Source organism: Copidosoma floridanum, unplaced genomic scaffold (genome assembly GCF_036245765.1).
Source record: "Copidosoma floridanum isolate Cflo_tuat_1 unplaced genomic scaffold, Cflo_Japanese_pri ptg000006l, whole genome shotgun sequence".
NCBI classification, from domain to species: domain Eukaryota; kingdom Metazoa; phylum Arthropoda; class Insecta; order Hymenoptera; family Encyrtidae; genus Copidosoma; species Copidosoma floridanum.
The window spans coordinates 7938520-7958524 of NW_028321883.1; the positions used below are offsets into that span (position 1 = coordinate 7938520).

The 20005-nt window shown below is 34.9% G+C and overlaps 1 protein-coding gene across 1 annotated transcript in view; it reads left to right on the forward strand.

Annotated features, from left to right (window-relative positions):
• Positions 1-20005, forward strand: part of Oseg1 (intraflagellar transport protein Oseg1) — a 563616-nt gene that overhangs the window by 368786 nt on the left and 174825 nt on the right. Inside the window, exon 13 of the mRNA XM_089598273.1 lies at positions 13805-13966. Coding sequence (XP_089454399.1) covers positions 13805-13966 — 162 coding nt within the window. The remainder of the gene's footprint in view (positions 1-13804; positions 13967-20005) is intronic.

A 20005-nucleotide genomic window follows, 5' to 3' on the forward strand; every position in this document is an offset into this window, starting at 1 on the left:
AGCTAGTCTGAATTTTCATTGCCAAAAATTAATTTCGATCCCACTAATAGTCTTATACAGGTCAGTCTATCTTTTGTTTATACTGTATTGTGCCATAATATATTTTTTATGATTATTAAGATATTTTTTAAAATTTATTTACTTACCGGGTCACCGCGACAGCCTACTGGCCTAGTCTTTGAGGCCACCCACTCACCACCTATGTGTGGGGGTGTATTGCCTCACCAATTTTCACCCTTTTCCCCTAATATCATACTTCAATCCATGGGCACAGTGTGAGTATCTCCGGTAAAATACCTTGCCAGTTAAGCTGACACTCTCTACACCGATGGCGTATCGGGTCCACTCGCCACTGTGTAGCCTTTCCCCGGAGAGGATTTCATATTTTAGGATTTCCACTCCTCGCTGGTTGAGCCGGTACTCTCTGGCGAAGCATCGGATCCAGGCTAATTAGCATCCCCGGAGAACCTGTATGTTTCAGGGACCACTCCTCACCGGTAAGGCCAGCGATCCCTGCCTTGCGCATTGGATCCACTAACCCTTACCATTGTTTTGCATTCACCCAGGTTTGAAGACCTGCAGGGCAAAGAAAAAACCGTACAATTATTCTGAAGGAAAATTCCAAGGAAAAACCTACCCTGAAACAGCCTGGGTCACATAGGAACTTTTTCCAATGGAAACAGTTTTTGAAAAAAATCTTTATTCACCGGGAATTGAACCCATGACCCCTAGAACAGCATTGTATCAGTAATAAGTACGCTTACCACTGAACCAACGCTGCTTCTCAACTGCTCAGTTATTAAATATTTAAATATTCATTGAAACCACAACCAATAAATGTATATATACTCATTACTCTGATAATTTCACTACCTTCGTACGAAATACATGCGGTTTCGTCGAAGTTGTAGTTATATTCATAAATTATTTGACATATAATTTTATAGAAGTATAACTTTTCATTTGGGTACCCTAGCACCAACTGTCCACTGGTTTATTATAATTAAATTAGTTATTGAGAAAATAAGTGCTAGTGATAACTAATTAAAAATTAATTAACCCGAAGACAAGATATTATTTAGCCAACGGCATACCTTCCTCCGGCATGACCATCGTGCGCAGAGGCTCCGAAGGTAAGAGTCAAGCTACCCGAATCTTAGCTAGCTATCCATCATTGAGAATTATAATAAAGACTGACTGGAAGTATTATTATCAGTCCTTTTCAGAGCTATTTTAAGTCTTTACATTCAATCTCTACTTGAACCAGGACTTACCGATCCTATCTGAAGTATGTGCTGGGTGAACCCAACACTGGATAAAGCTATGAAGGAGAAATGGACTAAAAGAAGAAGTAAACGGGACAGTCTCCAACAGACAAGCGTCATGAACAAATCTCCCCACCTTAGATCACCAACCTTTAGTCAAAAAAGTCCTTGGGCCATCGAACGTCGAACTACTTTGCTAACAAATATATTACAATTAACAAAGTGGAAAAAAAACAGCCCTTAGGGCTCACAAAAGTTAACAAATCCTGTAGTCACAAAATGGCACATTGGAAGGAAAACTTCAAATGCATACAATTTTTGGCGTAAAAAATAAACGCAAAACATTTATTGAGATTGAAACATCAGCGTCAAAATCAACAAACAAAGAATTTACTGAGTGAGAGGTCAGCTTTCCATTATAACCCTGACAGTAATCACTTAAATCTTTTAGCTTTTGAAACAGGTAGAATAATATGTATTTGTATTCATCGTGGCTCTAAAAAACAAAGAGATTAGGCTCCAGAAGTTTTGTGCTTTGGTAACAAAGTGTTGAGATTAAAAAACCAATTTTCATTTACATATGTTTGTCAGTTTTAAATATAAACAGCTTTAACACGTAGCCCTATCCATTTATTATAACGTAAAAAATGCAAATGAACCATCCTTTTCGACCAATAAGTATTTTATGGTGTCAGGAACGCTTGGCACTTTTCAGCATTATTATATTTTTTAAAACTTTTTTACAGTTTATTACAATTTATTACTATACAAAATTAAAATATTGTTGAGCTATATTTATCATCAGCAATTACTGTCTTAAGCATAAACTTAGAAAAAAAAGTAAAAAAAAAGTGCTACTTATTTCTGGTGTTTACTTGCGAAAGAATTTATTTAATTACTATAAAAATTTGAAAAACGAACAGGCTTCTAATTGCCCACACTTGCTTATCAAAAAACTCATTTAGTTATCGTTCACAAGGAAAAAAATAGTTTGGCTACTCACCTTTGCCGCCTGCTCACGTAAAAAACTAATTCAACTGTAAAATTTTTCTGGAAAACAGTTGAGCCACTTTTTGGCACTGCTTACTTGCTTCAAAATTTATTTAATTATGGCGTTAATCTTAAAAAATATTAGGCTTATTATAATCGGCCCTTTTTTGCCTAAAAATTAATTGAATTACGGTGCAAACAAAAAAAATAGTTAGGCCAGTCATTATTAGAACTTATCATTATAAATCAATATCAATAAGGATATGAAAAAAAAAAAATAGTTGGGCTACTCATCGTTAGTACTTGGTTGCCTAAGGATTCATTAACTACCGTGATCGTGCTACATGCAAGTTTGAGCAGACGGTGCGAAGCATAGTGTTATTATATATGTCTAAATTTTTTTTCCTGATTTTAAAAATTAAAAAAGCTTACGGCAAGTGAAAAAAATGCTTTTCAAATTTTTTCTCTTAATTTTACGCGTGTTAGAAGATAAGTAAAATACCATATCGATGGAAAATTTTCTGCCTTGCATGATGGTATTTTTATTTTTTTCGTATCTGCTACCGTCTATAAAATATGAGCACGAGAAAATTTAGACACGATTCTTACATTGAATCGCTAATTAAAAAAACATTTTGTTATTTTTACTGTTATCAGTGTCAGTAAAGATATATAATATCATAAAAGCTAATTTGCGCTTTAAATTTCTTTTTCACAGTTTAACTGAGTATATTAACACCTACGTGCGCACATGTACACAGTAAAACCTACATAAGATGTAGAAAAAACAGTACTAACTACTGACAGTAGAGATGGTACACACTTACACATTTATGCATACTTTTATACACAAGTCTCACACACTCATACGTGTATGCATGCACTCGTGCACACACTACGCACACGGCAATATACTTATATATAAAGCAAACAAAGCCAGGTCGAGTTTGAATTTCAACGGCCGATTTTAGTCTCTGTCTCTTTCTCTCTTTGTTTCTCGTGTCTGCTATCGATGACTTCCTACATGTAACTAACTTCAGGGTGAGAAAGTTTCAGCCAATTGAGATAAAACATTGGAGAACCTTGGAAATGAGCATATCACGTTCTTGTTTCTCTTAATAATGAAATTAACGGCATTTCTAGTCAAGATTTTTTTTGGAATTTGTAGTTTGACGATAACAAAGCCTGGTAGATAACAATCTTTGAAAATAAAAATTAAACTTAAGGTAAAAAATAAATTTCGAGCATTATTGAGGCAGCGTATACTAAACACTATTTGTTGGGTGTATTACATGTAATATACTGTGTTGTAGTGAGATCTCGTAACGTTATCTTCTTAGTTTGATAATGTCTTATGGACGCTGTACCAAGAGTAAAAGATACAGCCAAATAAAGCAACATTACAAAGTGTTTTTTTTTTTTAGTAGAACATCAGTGAATCAATTTAAAAGTTGAATCACTGTTGAAAACTGATGATTACTTTTAAGTGGTGGTATAAATGATGTTTAAAGTAAGAAAAATACGTTTTTGTAGGCTATTACAGTAACCAACATAACTTGAAAATGAATATATTTATACTTCGGATTTGTTAAGTCATTGTCAGTTATGATTTCTAATTATTCGATAAATAACATTAAATTTTGGGTGTGCATGGAAAAATGAGTATTTATGGTAAATATTGCACAAACTACAGCCAATTGCGGGGTGACTAAGTTACCAATTTTTCTCATCGTGAGAGTTCCAATAGGTTCAATTTTTAACTTTAACTTCAACATTCATGTATCTTGCGATTATCATGTTACTGCTCTTTATTACAGTCCATGGCACATATAAACATTTGAATATTGTAATTAATCTTGTGCAAAATTATGGACAGACTAGATCAGTAATTTTCGAAATCGTTACAAACAGACCATAAGGTTTGTTATTTTAATACTGCTGTAAGATCAAACTGCTTTATTAACCGATATTCTCGCGTTTCAAGAAGTTTAATATTTTTCTCGCACAAGACAAAAATGAAAAAAAAAAATCTAGATCTCTATTCCATTTCAGTACACCATCTTAAACATGAGTTTCTTGATCATACAATAAATAATAATACTAACTTATGGTTGAAGATATACTATAAGAATCTTTTGTCTATGTAAGAAGTCGCACGTATCATACTATCTCTTGGGTCTGATTCTCTCCTTCCAGCGTAGTTGCAACGAAAAGCCAATGCTTTACTACCGTATTATCCTAACAAACTCCTTGAATTCTCTTTGATCTGTTGTGAACTCAACTGCCTGCCTATCTGCGTATATCACCTTTCAAAGCCTTTTGCTATGAAGTTTTGATGACTTGATACCCATATTGAATACGTCTAGCATATTGTACGTGACAATATAAGCATTTAATGGTTTTCTTAACTACAGCAAAATTTTTAATATTTTAACTAAGAATTTAATTGTAAATTATCCACATATATATATGTATATATATATATATACATATATATTTATATTAGAGTGCTCTACGTATGGCTCCTTTATTAAAGGCACTACTATGCGCACTTAGCACTTGGGAGAAGGAAAGGAAGAGGGATGGGAGGGTGGGGGGAAATTAGGCAATTTTTGCTGTGAAAAGGTCGCCTAAAAACCCTTCTCGAGGAGTATTGCGTGGTGAAAAAACACATATGAAAGTCACAGAGGTACTTGCCTGAAAAAGTCGTACTGGCCGGGAATCGAACCACGGTCTCCCGCGTGCCAATCCACGACCTAGCCAACTGAGCCACCGCGCGCTCCATATATATATATATTTATATTATTGTTGTTATTGTTATTACTAATATTGTTGTTGTTAATATTATTTTTATTATTATTATTATTTTTTTTTTTATTCAACAGTAATTTACTTGTCAAAAGTATAGTTTGAACTATGAAACATTTTTTTTCTAGATTCTAAAATTTTAGTTCTGGTTATCTGACGAAATTTTATGTATTATAAATAATTTGTGTGTGCCACCATTGAAAATGTTCAAGTACTTGCAGATAGTAATCATGATGATGAAAACAGGGAGATTCCTTTGAAAACAAATATAATTGAAGTGTTAGGAGGTAATTAAACTAACGACGAAGCACCCATTTTCGAATAACGTATAAACGAGTTTATGTAGACCTATGTGATGTAAAGGGGTGCATGGGGGGAAATAACGTCAGGAACAGGACGTGACCTCACGACCTGCCAAGTTAAATCTCGATCGGGCGGTTAGGCCCGGAAACCTTCGTCAATACTTCTTGTTGAACCCACAGGCCAATTTACCTGCATTCACGCCTCTGTCACTATACATATAGGTGTAGTCCAGTGCCTCGGGATCTCGGTGATGATCTCGTAGAGCACGCATACGTAGGACAAGAGGTAACACTGAAAGTCTAATTACATGCAGAGGTACGCTGACACGGGATTCTCGGGTTGGGTATAATATACACATATATTTACTGAATAATTAAACACTAGAGCATTTGTAATTAAAGTAGAAAGAATAGCGTATATTGAAGATTCAATAATGCAAATTGATATACATATACATAGCACTCTGGAGAAGGAAGGGAAGAGGGATGGGAGGCCTCCCATTACTGGGAGGGGGGTAGGGGGAAATTCGGCAATTTTTGCTGTGAGAAGGTCGCCTAAAAACCCTTCTTGAAGAGTATTGCGTGGTGAAAAAACACATGTGAAAGTCACAGAGGTACTTGCCTGAAAAAGTCGCACTGGCCGGGAATCGAACCACGGTCTCCCGCATGCCAATCCACGACCTAGCCGACTGAGCCACCGCACGCTCATATATATATACACGTGGGTGTGTGTGTATACCACAACGAGCAAAAATATAAAATTAACTAATATTTAACGAACTTTCAATTCAACTAAAATTTAAAATTATGTTTACAATAATAATATTTAAAATTAACTAAAATTAACGAGACTGCTGTCTCTTTCGCACTTCAATCCCTACACGACGGGTAGACCTCGCGAATCGTACCGAAAAACGCGTTCGCAAGCAATGTCACTAACTTACTTGGTTGAACGCAGGCGTTGAAGGTGACGGACAATGTTGAGTATCTCCTGATCCTGAGGGAGGAACTGGTGGGCGTCTCCACCAGCCAAACTTCTTAGCCTCAATCTGGCGTACGTGACCTAGATCCTCCGGGTACTTGGATGACGTTGAACTCGGATTTCTCTCCCTTTACCGACGGTTGCTGGCGCCTTTAACCTCTTTTCCGATCACTCAAATTCGTGCTACTCTGCCGCCTCGCACCGACTCCCAAGCTAGTCTCACTCGACTCGCTCTGCTCTCCATCGCTTCGCTCCTCCTCTCCCGTCTCCCCCCCCTGCTCCCGTGAACGTCTCGTGGCTGCGCCATGACAGTGATAAAAATAGAGGTAATGAATGTTTTTCATGAACCACAGAAAACGAGAAAAACAAAATTAATTTTGCTGTACTAGTAAATACCTATATCTGTTAACAAAATATGCCTGATTTTTTGCTCTGAAGAAAATCACTATACTTTTCTAGAGAAGCTAATTATTACTTTTACCATTTATGTGCACTTAATTCCATTTACAATAGAAAATTTACAGTTAAATTTTTAGTTAAAAATTACCGCCAATTTTACTGTAACTAAACAAAATATCAAATGTTCGTTTTTTTTGCCACTTCATTTTTAAATAATTTTCTTATCGTGCTTTTTAATGTCAACGTAAAGGCATTTGTTTATATTGCAAAATCGTTCTTTGCAACGTTAAATTTAAAAAAACACATTTCTAAAGTTTTTTTTTCAGATCAAAATGTACTTACGTTTAATGGCGTAATTTTTACCAAGTAGACAAAAAAGTTTTCTACTGCGATGATACGTTTTGATCTTTTACATTTAGATGGTTCTTTGAACAAAAACCAACTGATATTTAACAATGGGACAAGAAGCATTTTATTCTCGAAAAAACTATTTATTCTCATAGTTTAGTTGAGATTGTAAACTTATATTTGAAAGTAATAAAATCATACGAAATTTCTAATAAAATTTTCCGTGGTTGTTTTTAATTTCGACATGACAACCAAAAATTTTTCGATTAAAAAGAATTCTACCACATAAAGCATCTCCTGACAAACAATTTAGCTTCTCATTAAATTTTTCTGTATGTAACAGATGTTAACGTTCAAGATAAAAAAACTAGATAAAAACATGAAATTTTTAACTAATTATTAATTAAGGAGATTCAATTCCTTGCTATAGTCCATGCGATGCTCTCTACAGTTTAATATGTCGTCTGTCTTTCTATCTTTCCTGTGACAGCATAACCTTTTGTAGCTTATACCTTGGTTATTAATTAATTTTTTCTCTCACTAGTACCCTTGAGATGTTCAATAAAATTAAATACGATCATAAGATATTTTTTTATCATTGATAAAACTTTCATCTTAAGTTCATTGTTAATAAGCGAGGTAAACGAAATAGAAGCGCTTAAAAAGACAACAGCCCATAAGTGTACAAGTAAAAATTAGCTACGTATGAATATTAATTACCTGGCTCCTAGGAACCCTCGTACCTCCAAATTTTGGCAGCGTCATTGTTATGACTTTATTCATTTGTAAAAAAATTTTTTTATCCAATTTTCATTGTTAATTCATTTACCGATAGAACTTTTTAAGAAAATTTTAAAGAGGTATAGAAATTTTTAACGAAGGTATCAAATGTCAGTTGTAATTTTTTCTTTGAGCACTGAGCTGTATTATGAAGCATGATACATTATCAGCGTAATTAGTATGTTTATTGGAAAAAAAAATTGCTATTGAAAACTTACTTACAAATCAGTTCATCAATTTTTCGAGATGTTGTTAGATTTTATGTTAACGAAACTTATTAATGATATCAAAATTTTTTTGTACGAGTAAATCACTCTTTTATGTATGAATTTATGTGATAATTCATAGTAAACCATAATTTACTGCTCTTTTTAAAGTTCACTTGATTTCTTTTTTACTTTTACATTGTTTATATACTTTATTCATTATGTATTAAAAAAAAATAGTTGACTTTGAATTGAGTTTGAATTGACTTGAATCTTTAGGCAGCTAAGGGCTTAAAGCTCTTAGTAGCTTGACTACATATATTTTCAATGCAGTGTAATGTTAGTAAAATTAAAATCTCTTTAATACAGGAACAATGTTTGCCAGCTTTACAGAGTATTAATTCTAATGATGATAAGATTTAACAAATAGAATGTAATAAAATAAAAATGAGCAGCAGAAATTAAAAAATAACGATGATAACATCAAGAACGGTAATTAATTGATTAACGGATAAATACATTAAACAATATAGACTTCAAGCAACGGTAGAAGTGATGAGAATCTAATAAGTGGTACTAAATAAAAGGAATAATAACAAATCATGGTAGTTATGAGAATAAGACCGTAAAGTAAAACACTAAACAGAAAAGTGGATGAAAATAAGGTATCACAGCACTGACGAATATCACAATTCAACAGCAGTCAAAGTTTATTAAAATGCTCATGCAATAAAAAACACAGCCAATTTTTTTTTAGAAACAAGGGTCCCTAAAGGCAATGTAAATCTCTTCAAGCATGATATTCCATAGCCATGTGGTACGCACGTGAAAGGAGCCTTTAAGGAACTCCGTTCTTACCTTGGAGATAACCAGGTCTAATGCTGAAGCTCTCTTAGATTTAACAGAACTTCGTGGCCAAAAATTGAACTCCCTCAACAAATATTAAGGCTTCTCGGAGCTTAAGGTAGATGCAAGCAGACTTATACAGACATAGTCACGGTGAACATTGTAAGGCATGAGACCAAGTCTTCTGTATGTTGGTGTGATATGTTCATACTTCCTTAATCCAGTTGTAAGATGAACGGCTCTGCATTCATGGTACGACTCATTACGGAAGTTACTCAGCTGATTGTCCGAGAATTAAACCACCACAATAGTCATAGTATGGCAGCTCCAGTAACTTAACAAGAAGGAGGCGTATCCCTGGCATCAAAAAGTGACTGCATTACCGAAGTTTAGATAATGCTGCCTAACTCTTCCTCACAGTCTCGATGATCTGCTGCGTCCACGTTAAAGTACTATCCAGGGTTATGCTAAGGATTTTCACTGTCTCATCGTGCCTGACTTTGTCGGCACCAACACGCACCACAGGAGATCCATCTTACGAATCTGGCTGATGAAGCTGTGCGAGGTTAACTAAGCCACGTGCATCTTCCCTGAGTGAATCGCAAGGTCATCGGTTATAGCCAACTGATCGAGCCCACCGAGGTCTTCGTTCATCCTCTTGATTAAGAGAGAAACTTCATTGAGACGATCATCTATGTAGATGGTAGCGTCATCCACATACATGTGGTACTTGCTGTACTTGAGTACCACTGGGGCATCGTTAATGTACAAGAAAAATATCAGGGAGTCCAAGACACTCCCTTGCAGTATACCCAAGCCCCTAATTAGGGGCAGAGATCTTTGACCCCCATCACTCAACCGCCTGCCACCTTTTTCCAAGATATAATGTAACCCAGGCACATGCTGAATCAGAAAAGCTCAGTCATTGGATATCATCCATCATCTGAATAACAGCAGTGTGAGTACTATAGCACTTCCTAAAGCCCAACTGAAAAGGGTCCAAGAGGTCATTGCGTTGCACATACTGCAGGATCTGCTCTTCTGCTACTGTTTCTTGGATTTTTGAGGGGACTGGTAGGATGTTAATCAGTTGCAGATGGCTCACTTTGTTGGCTGCTTCCTCTTAGGCATGAGGCGAACAATGGCCATCTTCCATGCATCCAGAGACTCACATGATTGCAGTGAGCAGTCAAAAATATGCAAAAGCACTGGCAATCTCTGGAAGGCGCTCCTTGATGTAAGTTATTGGTACATTATCAAATTTAGCTGCATTAGAATTTACCAAATAAATTTCCCACACAACGCTCTCTGGCGTAGCATAAAAAAAGGAGAAGTGGTTGTCTGGAGAAATAAAGGCAAAAGGTCTTGGATTTATCAAAGACACTACACAATCAGGTCCTGCAAAATATTTATTTCATCGCAGTTAGTGGGGAAAAAAATTGGTTCAATGCTTCCCAAAGTAGCCCCCATCTTGCTCATGCATTTCCACATCTTTGCCAAGCTCCTCAAGCATTCAATTTTCTCTGCGCAAAGAGACACTATAGCGATATGCATTGTCATCTTTACCTGATTCCTTAACTGTTTGTACGCCATATGATCCAGGGTCCTTCTATTATGCTTGTAGACATATCATGCTCTGTTATGTGCTTGAATGAGGTTACGGAGCTCTTTGGTAAGCTATGGTGACTGTTTTTTTTTTTTTTTTTGGAGTGTAAAACTGGTAAGGGGCATAAACGTCATACAGCCAGGACTTTTGTTATAAATTTAACTTTTTTGGTAGCACTACCTAATTTGTGCATTTTGCTTTAGTCTATCTACCGCATATCAGCGCGAAAAGCGCTTATGTCCAAATTCTGAAACGATCAGCAGGTAATTTGCCACTGTGAGTACCGAGGTGCTTTGAGTGACAGCGAGGTCATGTCCCAATAGACCCAGGTAAAACTTCTGTATGCAAGTATTTACACGGAATGGAGCACTGCTACAAATGTAATTATGATTGAGTGGGATTCTCTAACGTGATTCGTTGGTAAAAAGTAGAGCGGCTCAAGGCCAAAAATCGTTCGTGAGAGACGAAGAATATGGTGTGTAGTAGAGTTGGAGGTCTAGTTGATGTTCAAATCACTAACCAGCATTACCAAGTTATACGGAACGTTACAATTCACCAATGCTTCCTCAATGTTGGACCAGTATCCGCCTTTTGGTGGAAAATATACCACTCCAAGAAACACCCTTGTGCAATGAAGATTCCGCATGACAAAAAATAATCTGATTTTTTTGACTACTTATCATAGCCATTAGACTGACTTACAACCGTGCATTAAATCACGGGGTCGAATCATGCATATACACTGTGACTCCTCCACCGCTTTTATCCACATAGTCCACTCATAGTAATTTATATTAATTTATAGTAAATTATTGAAAGTTTGTTAGATGATGTAGTTGTAGATGTAGATGTAGTTAGTAAGCCGTGACTCGCTTATTGCAAGTAAATGTAGCTTGGTGTCTAAAATTATTTTTAATGTGTCTGAAAAATGCGGTTCGAGTGACTGAGCGTTTATATAGCCAATTTTGAATACGGCATCAGTGAGGTGATCTATAATCGATAAGTCTGACTTTAAGCTCAGCTTTCTTTCGGAGAATCGAACATTCAATTTTATCTAATACAGAATGAAAAAACGCCGCACTAACAGCTTTCATGCGAATTCGACCTTTTAAATTTTTGCTGTCTCTCACTATACACTTCTTGCTCCTACACACTCCCACATAGTTTCCGCCGCAATGGTTCTCATTATACCTGTCAGCAATATAACCGCATCTAGCACACCTAAAATACTGTACAATATTAATATGGTCTTTAACATCTGGATCAATTAACACAGATTCCCTGCCATTGCAGCAGCTCTAGCCTGTGCTACGGTCTTATCTCAGCTACACAGGGGCGTATCTTTTTTAGTGCCACAGGATATATAAAGACCGTCTTGACATCATCAGCTCCTGCTGAGCTAAGATTCTGGGCGACAATACAAGCCACGATCTCATCCTTCCTCAAGTCAATAGTAATATCATAAACGATGAGACGTGTACGCATTCTTTTATCAGGTCTCACCTCAAACCCCACATTTATGCTCAGAATAGTGTGAGAAGGCCTGCTGACTCATGCCACGGCTTTCCATAATGACAGTATTTTTAGGGCTACAGTTAACATGAGCAGGCTTTACTGCACTTAAAAGCATTTGCTTGATCTGCATTGACGTAGCAAGCTCTTTTATAGCAGTACCTGTGGAGTCAACCACGACAAGCTCTTAACGCTATTATGAACGATGATATTACATCGGTCGGAAAAATTATTGAGGAAGACAGATGATGGACTATTGACGATATTTTGGAAATAATGCCTCCTAAATGTCACTGTGAATCTCATTATTGCTTAATTCTTATGCAGTGAAAAAAAACAATAACCGAACTTACTGCACAATCGAATACGCCTTTCACTAGTTACTCCATGATTTTCGAGCTCAAAATGCTGAAAAAAGTATTCTTGTCCACCAAAACTAATTCCGCTCTTATCAGTAGAACCTAAACTAAAACTATGTTAAGCTTAGAGTCCACTAGGTGGCATCTGAGAGAAACGTCAGACTAGGGAAACTAACTCTTTAAATACCCCTTGTATTATTAAACTACTAGGTGTCTATGCTTACATATAATTATAACATGAATGTCACTATATTATTTTGCATCTCTAAAATAGGTTTGTGGATTTTTTGTTCTCTTCTTTACCATTTGTAATGAGTTTACAGCTGATTTGACTATAAATTTAGAAAATTAAAATACCTCATTTTGTCTTAGCTTTATCTTTGAGTTACGCATTTTTGAGAAATAGACTTAAAAAACGGATTTCTGTAATTTGCGGAAAAATGACTAAACTGATTGGAGCTAAACGTGGCTGATTTTCTTCGTATTACAGTTTTACATTTGCTTTACTTATTGGACTTTTTTGTCTGATTCTCAGTATTTTGTCTTGATACATAAAAAATGGCTAATTTTAATCATTTTATTTAGCCACTTCCTCACACTTAAATGTGTCCTTTTTAAGTCTCACGAATTAGGTAGTGAAAGATCTTTTAAAAAAATTTTTCTTGCAGGTATGACTCCAGTTTGCAAAAAATTTCTTTCTTTAATCTATATGTTAAAATAATGAGCTTAAGAAAGCTCTTCTTAACATTTTAATTTGTTAACTTACATAAAAATTTTTTAATACCCATTTGTTGATACTTGAGATACATTTCCTTTAGCGAGCTAAGCTAGTTTTTTAATATTTTTTGAGCAAAATACATACGTTGTATATCATTTCTGATGAAAATCTCAACTCAAATTCTTAAGGAAAGTACATCACGTCATTAAAACCCAAAGTACGAATTTAAGTGCCTCACCGGTGCGATTTTTGTATGTTAGTGCTTGAGTTGCGTATATTGTTTCTATAATTTAATAGTGAAAAGCTAATTTACTTAACACTTGATTAATTACTTTGTGCCGTTAGGTGAAGAAGTGTTTCTGTATTTTATTTTCATAACGCTGAAATAAATGATTTTGTATTTTTTTTATCTTCTGTGTACTATTTTATCTAACTAATAAAAATTCTATAAAAAAAAAAAAAATCACAAGTTAGTATGGTTTTCAAAGTGAATAGGGCCTAAAATTCTGATAATTGTTGCTATTGTTTAGTACAAATGCATAAACTATCCTTGATTTTTTATGACAGCAGTTCTAAATGTTCACTCCTAGTATAACTAAGTAGAATATAAGTCTTCTTCCATCCAAACGTTTCAAACATTTGAGAAAATATAAAAACTGTTAAATTCTGTTAATGAATTACAGGAAAAAATTGGGACATCAACCATAGTAATTGGTCGTATTGTGTTAAAAAATATGGAACCTTCCTCAGTAGTTATAGTCAACTGGCCAAAACCGTTTGTGACTCGATATTACAGGAATCTATTACCTGATCTACATGTGATGTGTTGTAGATCTTGCTCACACGTAAGTAGTATAAATGTAGTTAAAAAAATTATTATGTTCACATGTATATATTAAGTGAGATTTTAACGAAATATATACTACCAACATACATTAAATACCTTCTATCCACAGAATATTCATAGTAAGTATCGAGTGACATGTGTCAGTATAAGTGTATGAAAAGCACAATTTTCAGAAATAAAGAGGTATTATAAGATTTCTCCTAGCTGCCAACAAATTTGTAGGGTCTAAAAGATGCGTCATAGGGCCTTACATACTTTCTATTAAATGCATTTTTTTTAGTATTGTACAGAATAGAAAGTTATGTATAAAATGGTGGCTTCATAATTGTTTAAATGACACGATCTTTACAAGATTCCAAATTTTTTGGCTTACTGAGAGGGCCAACGAAAATTTTTGAGTAAATATGATACTCTCCAGCTGAGCACTTGCCATACGTGGATATTTTTTTAATGTTGTTCGAGGATTACGAAAAAAGTAAAACTTTTGATGATTTTAGTGGTTTTAAAGATAGCATAAATTTTTAATAGAATATATACACATACAAACAGATAGTAATAGTGGTTAGTGAATCTAAGAGCACAATAAATGTTGGATATTTGCCTATCGAGACGTATCTGATCGATTACATTAGTAGCGGAGAATGTAACGACAGTTGACAGTATACAAATATGTACAAGCAATCCTAATTAGAATCAGAATCATTTATACTATACCTATTTGCTACTATGTATACTAGATCGAAAGTTAAGAGTCACAGTGTAATAATAATAACAAAATAATATAAGAAAGTATTGAATCTGAAATTAAAGTACGTATGAACAAATAGTAAAAATTACGAAATTAATAAGTCTCAAGATATTAATTTTACATATTCAACTTGCACGCTGGCATCAAGGGAACGGGCGAATAAATATGCATTTACTTGTTTAATAATAACACTTTATTCAGTTTACTTTATTGCACTACACTATACTTCTAACTCATTTTCTAGTTTTTCAATAAAGATTCTTATCTACCGATCACTTTGTGTATTTATTTAGAAAAGAAAACCAGTAGTCAGTAGATGCTTGGGTGCCCAAGTGAGAAGTGATACTTCGACAACAAACAATACATGAACGTAAGTACCTTCTACAAAATGATATTTTAAATCACCAACTACGACATATTGAACGTGGTGCAGTTATTTTTTAAATGAGGATATCCAGTAATCGGGTGAGGTTTGATCAAATCTTTTAATGATATTAAAACAACTTCTCATTCCCTACGCTGATTACATCTCTAACCTTAACCTTGCCTCTATCACGTACTGTCACACACTCATTCCTGGTCACGTTTTTAATACCTACAATACATGTACATATAAAAGGGTAACAATAAACATTCTCTAGAACCACTTTATCATCAATAGGGTATAATACTAAATGCCAGTGAATGTCACTTCAGGAGGTTCATCACACAAAGGTTTTTTTAATAGATATTATTGAAACAGTCAACGTTTGTTCGTTGTAGCATAAAATATACCCACAAAAAATTGCGAACCAGTAAACTGTACCATTTTTACATTTTTACTTTGAAAAAACTTTAATTTAACATGTAACCTTGTGGAAGAATCACAGAAGATTGCAATTGTAAGGAAATGATCTGCGGAAATTTACCAATTTTTTTTGTATGATAGAAAACGAAAAGATAAACCTATCAAATTTATAAATAAAGTTTTAAAATTAAAAAATTATTAAAAATAAAACTAAAATTCATTAGCATATAGAAAACAGATACTAAAAAATTTTTTTTACTATTGTTACGTCACGTTGGCGCAACGCACTATTTGAGTTTAAGCTTTCGCTTAATAACTCAGGACACACGCTGGACACTTAAATGGGACACGGGGCTAAAGGGGTAGTTCTAATTAACGACACGGTATTTGCAAAGGAGGCTACGACTGTTTCACTTGACTAGAATCGACTGCTGTGCAATATTCCGATGCACTTACTCGCGGCTCATCTAAGGTTGGTCGATTTTACCCGGAACGGCATACCGAAGGGTATCCCGTCCGCGATATGAGCAGATGCTACCTGCACCGTTAGGGGTAAAGGTATCGTTTCTAGAGGTTGCGTGGGGGTAAATGGTAATTTGACTCGCGACCTGATTTGGACGTACTAATACCGTCGCAAGTACTGGTTTTCGCGTTAATCCGATTAGTTGTTGCTCTGATGTTACCACTATCGTGGCGAATAATGGTGTTCGCGTAAAAGAAACAAAACTCAGTGATTCCCGGCAATCTACAAGTACCAATACCGTGGCAGATAATGGTGTGTGCGTAAAACAAACTTAGTGATTCCCGGTGATCCACGGGTACCAATACTGTGGTGGATAATGGTGTGCGCGTTTGTTTAGTTATGGACCCAGCCGATAAAGAGTAAAAACGGAAAAAGAGGGAATGAAAAAAATTTGTGATATAGATTTTAAGACTTACTTTTATTTAAGTATGAAATAGGAGTACACGGCGAACCAGTGTAAAACGAGGCAAATAACGACAGATTTTAAATGTATTGTGCTCGTGAAAGACTGAGTGAAAGTAGAGGCGGGGTCTAACTATTCAGTCAACCATTAGAGGGTAAAAAATAAAATTTACTTTGTCCTCACCTCGTGGTAGACTGGGAGGTAGCAGAGGCGGACTCTTACTACTCAGTCTATTGTTCGAGGAGTTAAAATTAAGAGAGTCTCTCGGCCTTTTTATAAGGAGTAGTGGACCTTGGTGACGTGCTGGTTCGAGAACGATGCAGGAAAACTTGCCCAAGGAAAATTTTTAAGAAAATACAATAGCTGAAAATCTAATTGGCTATAACCGCTCTAGTTCAGCCTTCCAGAAATTGGCACTTCCCACATCCGGCTCGCTCTCCTACATGCGTCGAGAGAAAGGAAGGTGATTCACTTACTCTTGCTCTTCCTTTCTCTTTTACATCCAAATTTTACAGGATTTTAATATGACTTAGTATTAGCATTAAGACAGCATATTATTAATATTTACTAATGCTAAACACCGGTCGTTTGTTCTATTGAATTTGTTGCAAAAAGAGCTGTGAAAATTGCTTAACAATTTAATTAATGCTCGGGTGAATAAACGATCGGTGTGTTACAATTTATCAATCAATACTACTACTTAAACGCCAAATTGGTGGCCACTGCTATAATAACTTATAATTATAATATTAGTGGTATTAGTTATAATAATAATAAGAATAGCAAATGTTGAAATAATGATGAGAATAATAGTGCTTTGCCTGTCGCCAGTTAACATAATTAGGTTTAACGGTAGTTTTGAATATTTATAGTGTTGCAAAAATAATGCGGAATTTTGGTAAAATTTTAGTCAACATGTTTTTCTGCTGCTAGTCGTTGGAGAGGGAGTCGTCTCGTGGTACCCTAGGGAATGAGAAACTCCGTTACCCCTATTGGAGGCAGGCGTACAGACTCTCTCTCTCTCTCGACATCTCCGAGCCAAGGAATGGGAAAGGGTTAACTTTCCGTTTTCCTTTATATTTAGGAAAAAGTGTTATCAATTAACCAGAATACAAATTAGACTATTCCAGTGTGCTTATAAAACTATTAATGCGATGCAAAAAGGGTTACTCGGTGAATCATGAGCTTGCGAACTTGAATACTAAAAATTGGGTAATTCCTTGAAAGTTAATAAAATTGTTAACCAGGCTTGTCGTAGTTAATATGTAATGTAGTTGCTTGCTAGTGGTGTAGTATGTACTGGTTGCTTGTAACGATTCCAGCTTTTTCTAATATTTTCGCCTATTTATATGTATTAACTCTAAGCTATCCTAATATTTAACTTTATGTTATTTGATCTTAATCTAAGATTATGTTTGCTTTTAATATTACCCTTCAGTTTTACTGTTCCCAGTTAAACTTTTGCATCTACGGTTATCGAAAGATGTTTTGTTTTTCATTTCCGGTCAGCATAGGCCAGCGTGCAGGTACATGAATCATCATTGTACTGCAGGAACGAGTAACTTGCAGGTGATACACTGCTTTTCAGATGCACGTTGGTCCTTGCACAAGTGCTTTCAAAACAACATTCCTAGGGAATTAGAAGAGGAAAAATTATTGGTAAATTTTAGTTTACGGATGTTATACTGTTTTGGAAAAAATCATCTAGTTATAATTATATAACTATGTAATCAAATAAAATATTTATTAACTGATATTATATACACTCAAAACGGATAAATAAATAAACAGTAAATAAATATTTAAATTAAAAATAAATTACGAAATACACTATAGAAATAAGGAAGAAGTCTCTAATAATGAAGGTCGCCCATAGCACAGTGTGTAAGGTACTTGGCTAGACTTACTTTTTTTTTTAAATTAGTTATAGAATAAAGATTCAAAACTCAATTAAAATAACATATTACTTTCTTTATGTATGCGCTTTGACGTCGAGATGTGGTGTGTAGTAGGATGGCAGGTTCGGCAAGACGGGGCAAAGGAAGCGGAGCAAAGCTTGGCAGGGTGGAGCCATGAAGGAGATAAAATGCAAAATTCACTTTCGTTACACATTTACTCAAGGTCATAAATCTAAAGTCGTTACTGTGTAGCATAGAACGAGCTTATATAAGCATAACTTCAAAAATTAAGAGATGAAATACGACTGAGAGTATTTCTTAGATTTTGATTTTTCTCCTGCTGTTTTATTTAAAATGTTTTGTTTTTTAATGTAAAGTTATAGAGTATGGATTTTGTTACATTAGAAGTATTTAGTTTTCAATTCATACCATCTTTTCAATTAAAAAATGTTTGTGTTAATTAGTTTCTGAATAATTTGGAAAATAGGGTGCTCACAAACAATACTACTAGTGTCACAGGACAGTTTTTTATGTGCAATTCCATGTATGAATGCAGTATGGGGAATTGGGAATTGAAACGTATAATAAAATAATTAGACAATTTTCAAAATATTGGGTTCTTCATAATCTTCTGTAAGGAGGCATTCTTTATCACCTAGAAATTTATAATATAACATTTTTCTTCCTATTATTCGTTTTACTTTTTCTTAAAAAATTAATAAAAATATATCAAATTCGCCAAGTTAAAATTTAAAGAGTTGGTGCGAAGCATAAAATATGCGCTGTCAAGTATGCGCAAGAAGCTAGATAAGATATGCGCAAGGAGTATCGGCAGATATGTATAATCGATAGTGCGCAGAGAGATAGCGTAGATTACGGTGGCTAATTATCTGCAAGTCGACTATAAAATATGGTGACGTGCGGGGAAACGCGTCCTCTTTCAGCGAACCTGGGATTCGAAGATCCGCTGCCTACTCAGACCTGGAACGCTCCCGTGCACCGATACTAACCGCGACGAGCAAGAGCCGAGAGAGAGAGCGAACAAGTAGTTGAGATACTAGGGATAGCTACGGCGCTTTTTGGGCGAAATACTTTGATAGATTACTAGAGCTTTGATCCAGATACCCAAGGCCCCGAGGACGACCAAACCCTACGTGACTCTTTCAGAATAGGAATAGAGCCCAGGACTAACATTCCGAGGCTGTACTACTCTCGGTGGAACCTCCAACGTGAAAGAGAATTTGTGCGGGAAAATTGAAAAATCTTTAAAAATGTATTTTGGCAAAATTTAAAATTAAAACATAATCCATTTTGTATTCAAGCGCGAAATTTAACTTATCTCGAAGTGATTCGCAGCCTTTGAAATAAAATAGAAACTTTTTAGTTGTTAATTTAAAAATTGTGATAATCATAAAAACAAATATAAGTAAAAAACCTAGCGTTTAAAAACATAATTTCCTTATTAAAATTAAAGTGAATAAATCCAAGAAAGAGAATGATTAATTGTACTTATTTATTTAAACCTACCCCTCCATAGGTGATTGCGAGTCTTATTATTAGTTAAAGATTATTTGAGAATTCAATTATAAGTGACTTTGTTATTTAGTTTACCATCTTATTAATTGGAAATTTTTTATTGTTTTATTTATTGCCAAGTTCACGAGTAGATAAGAAATTG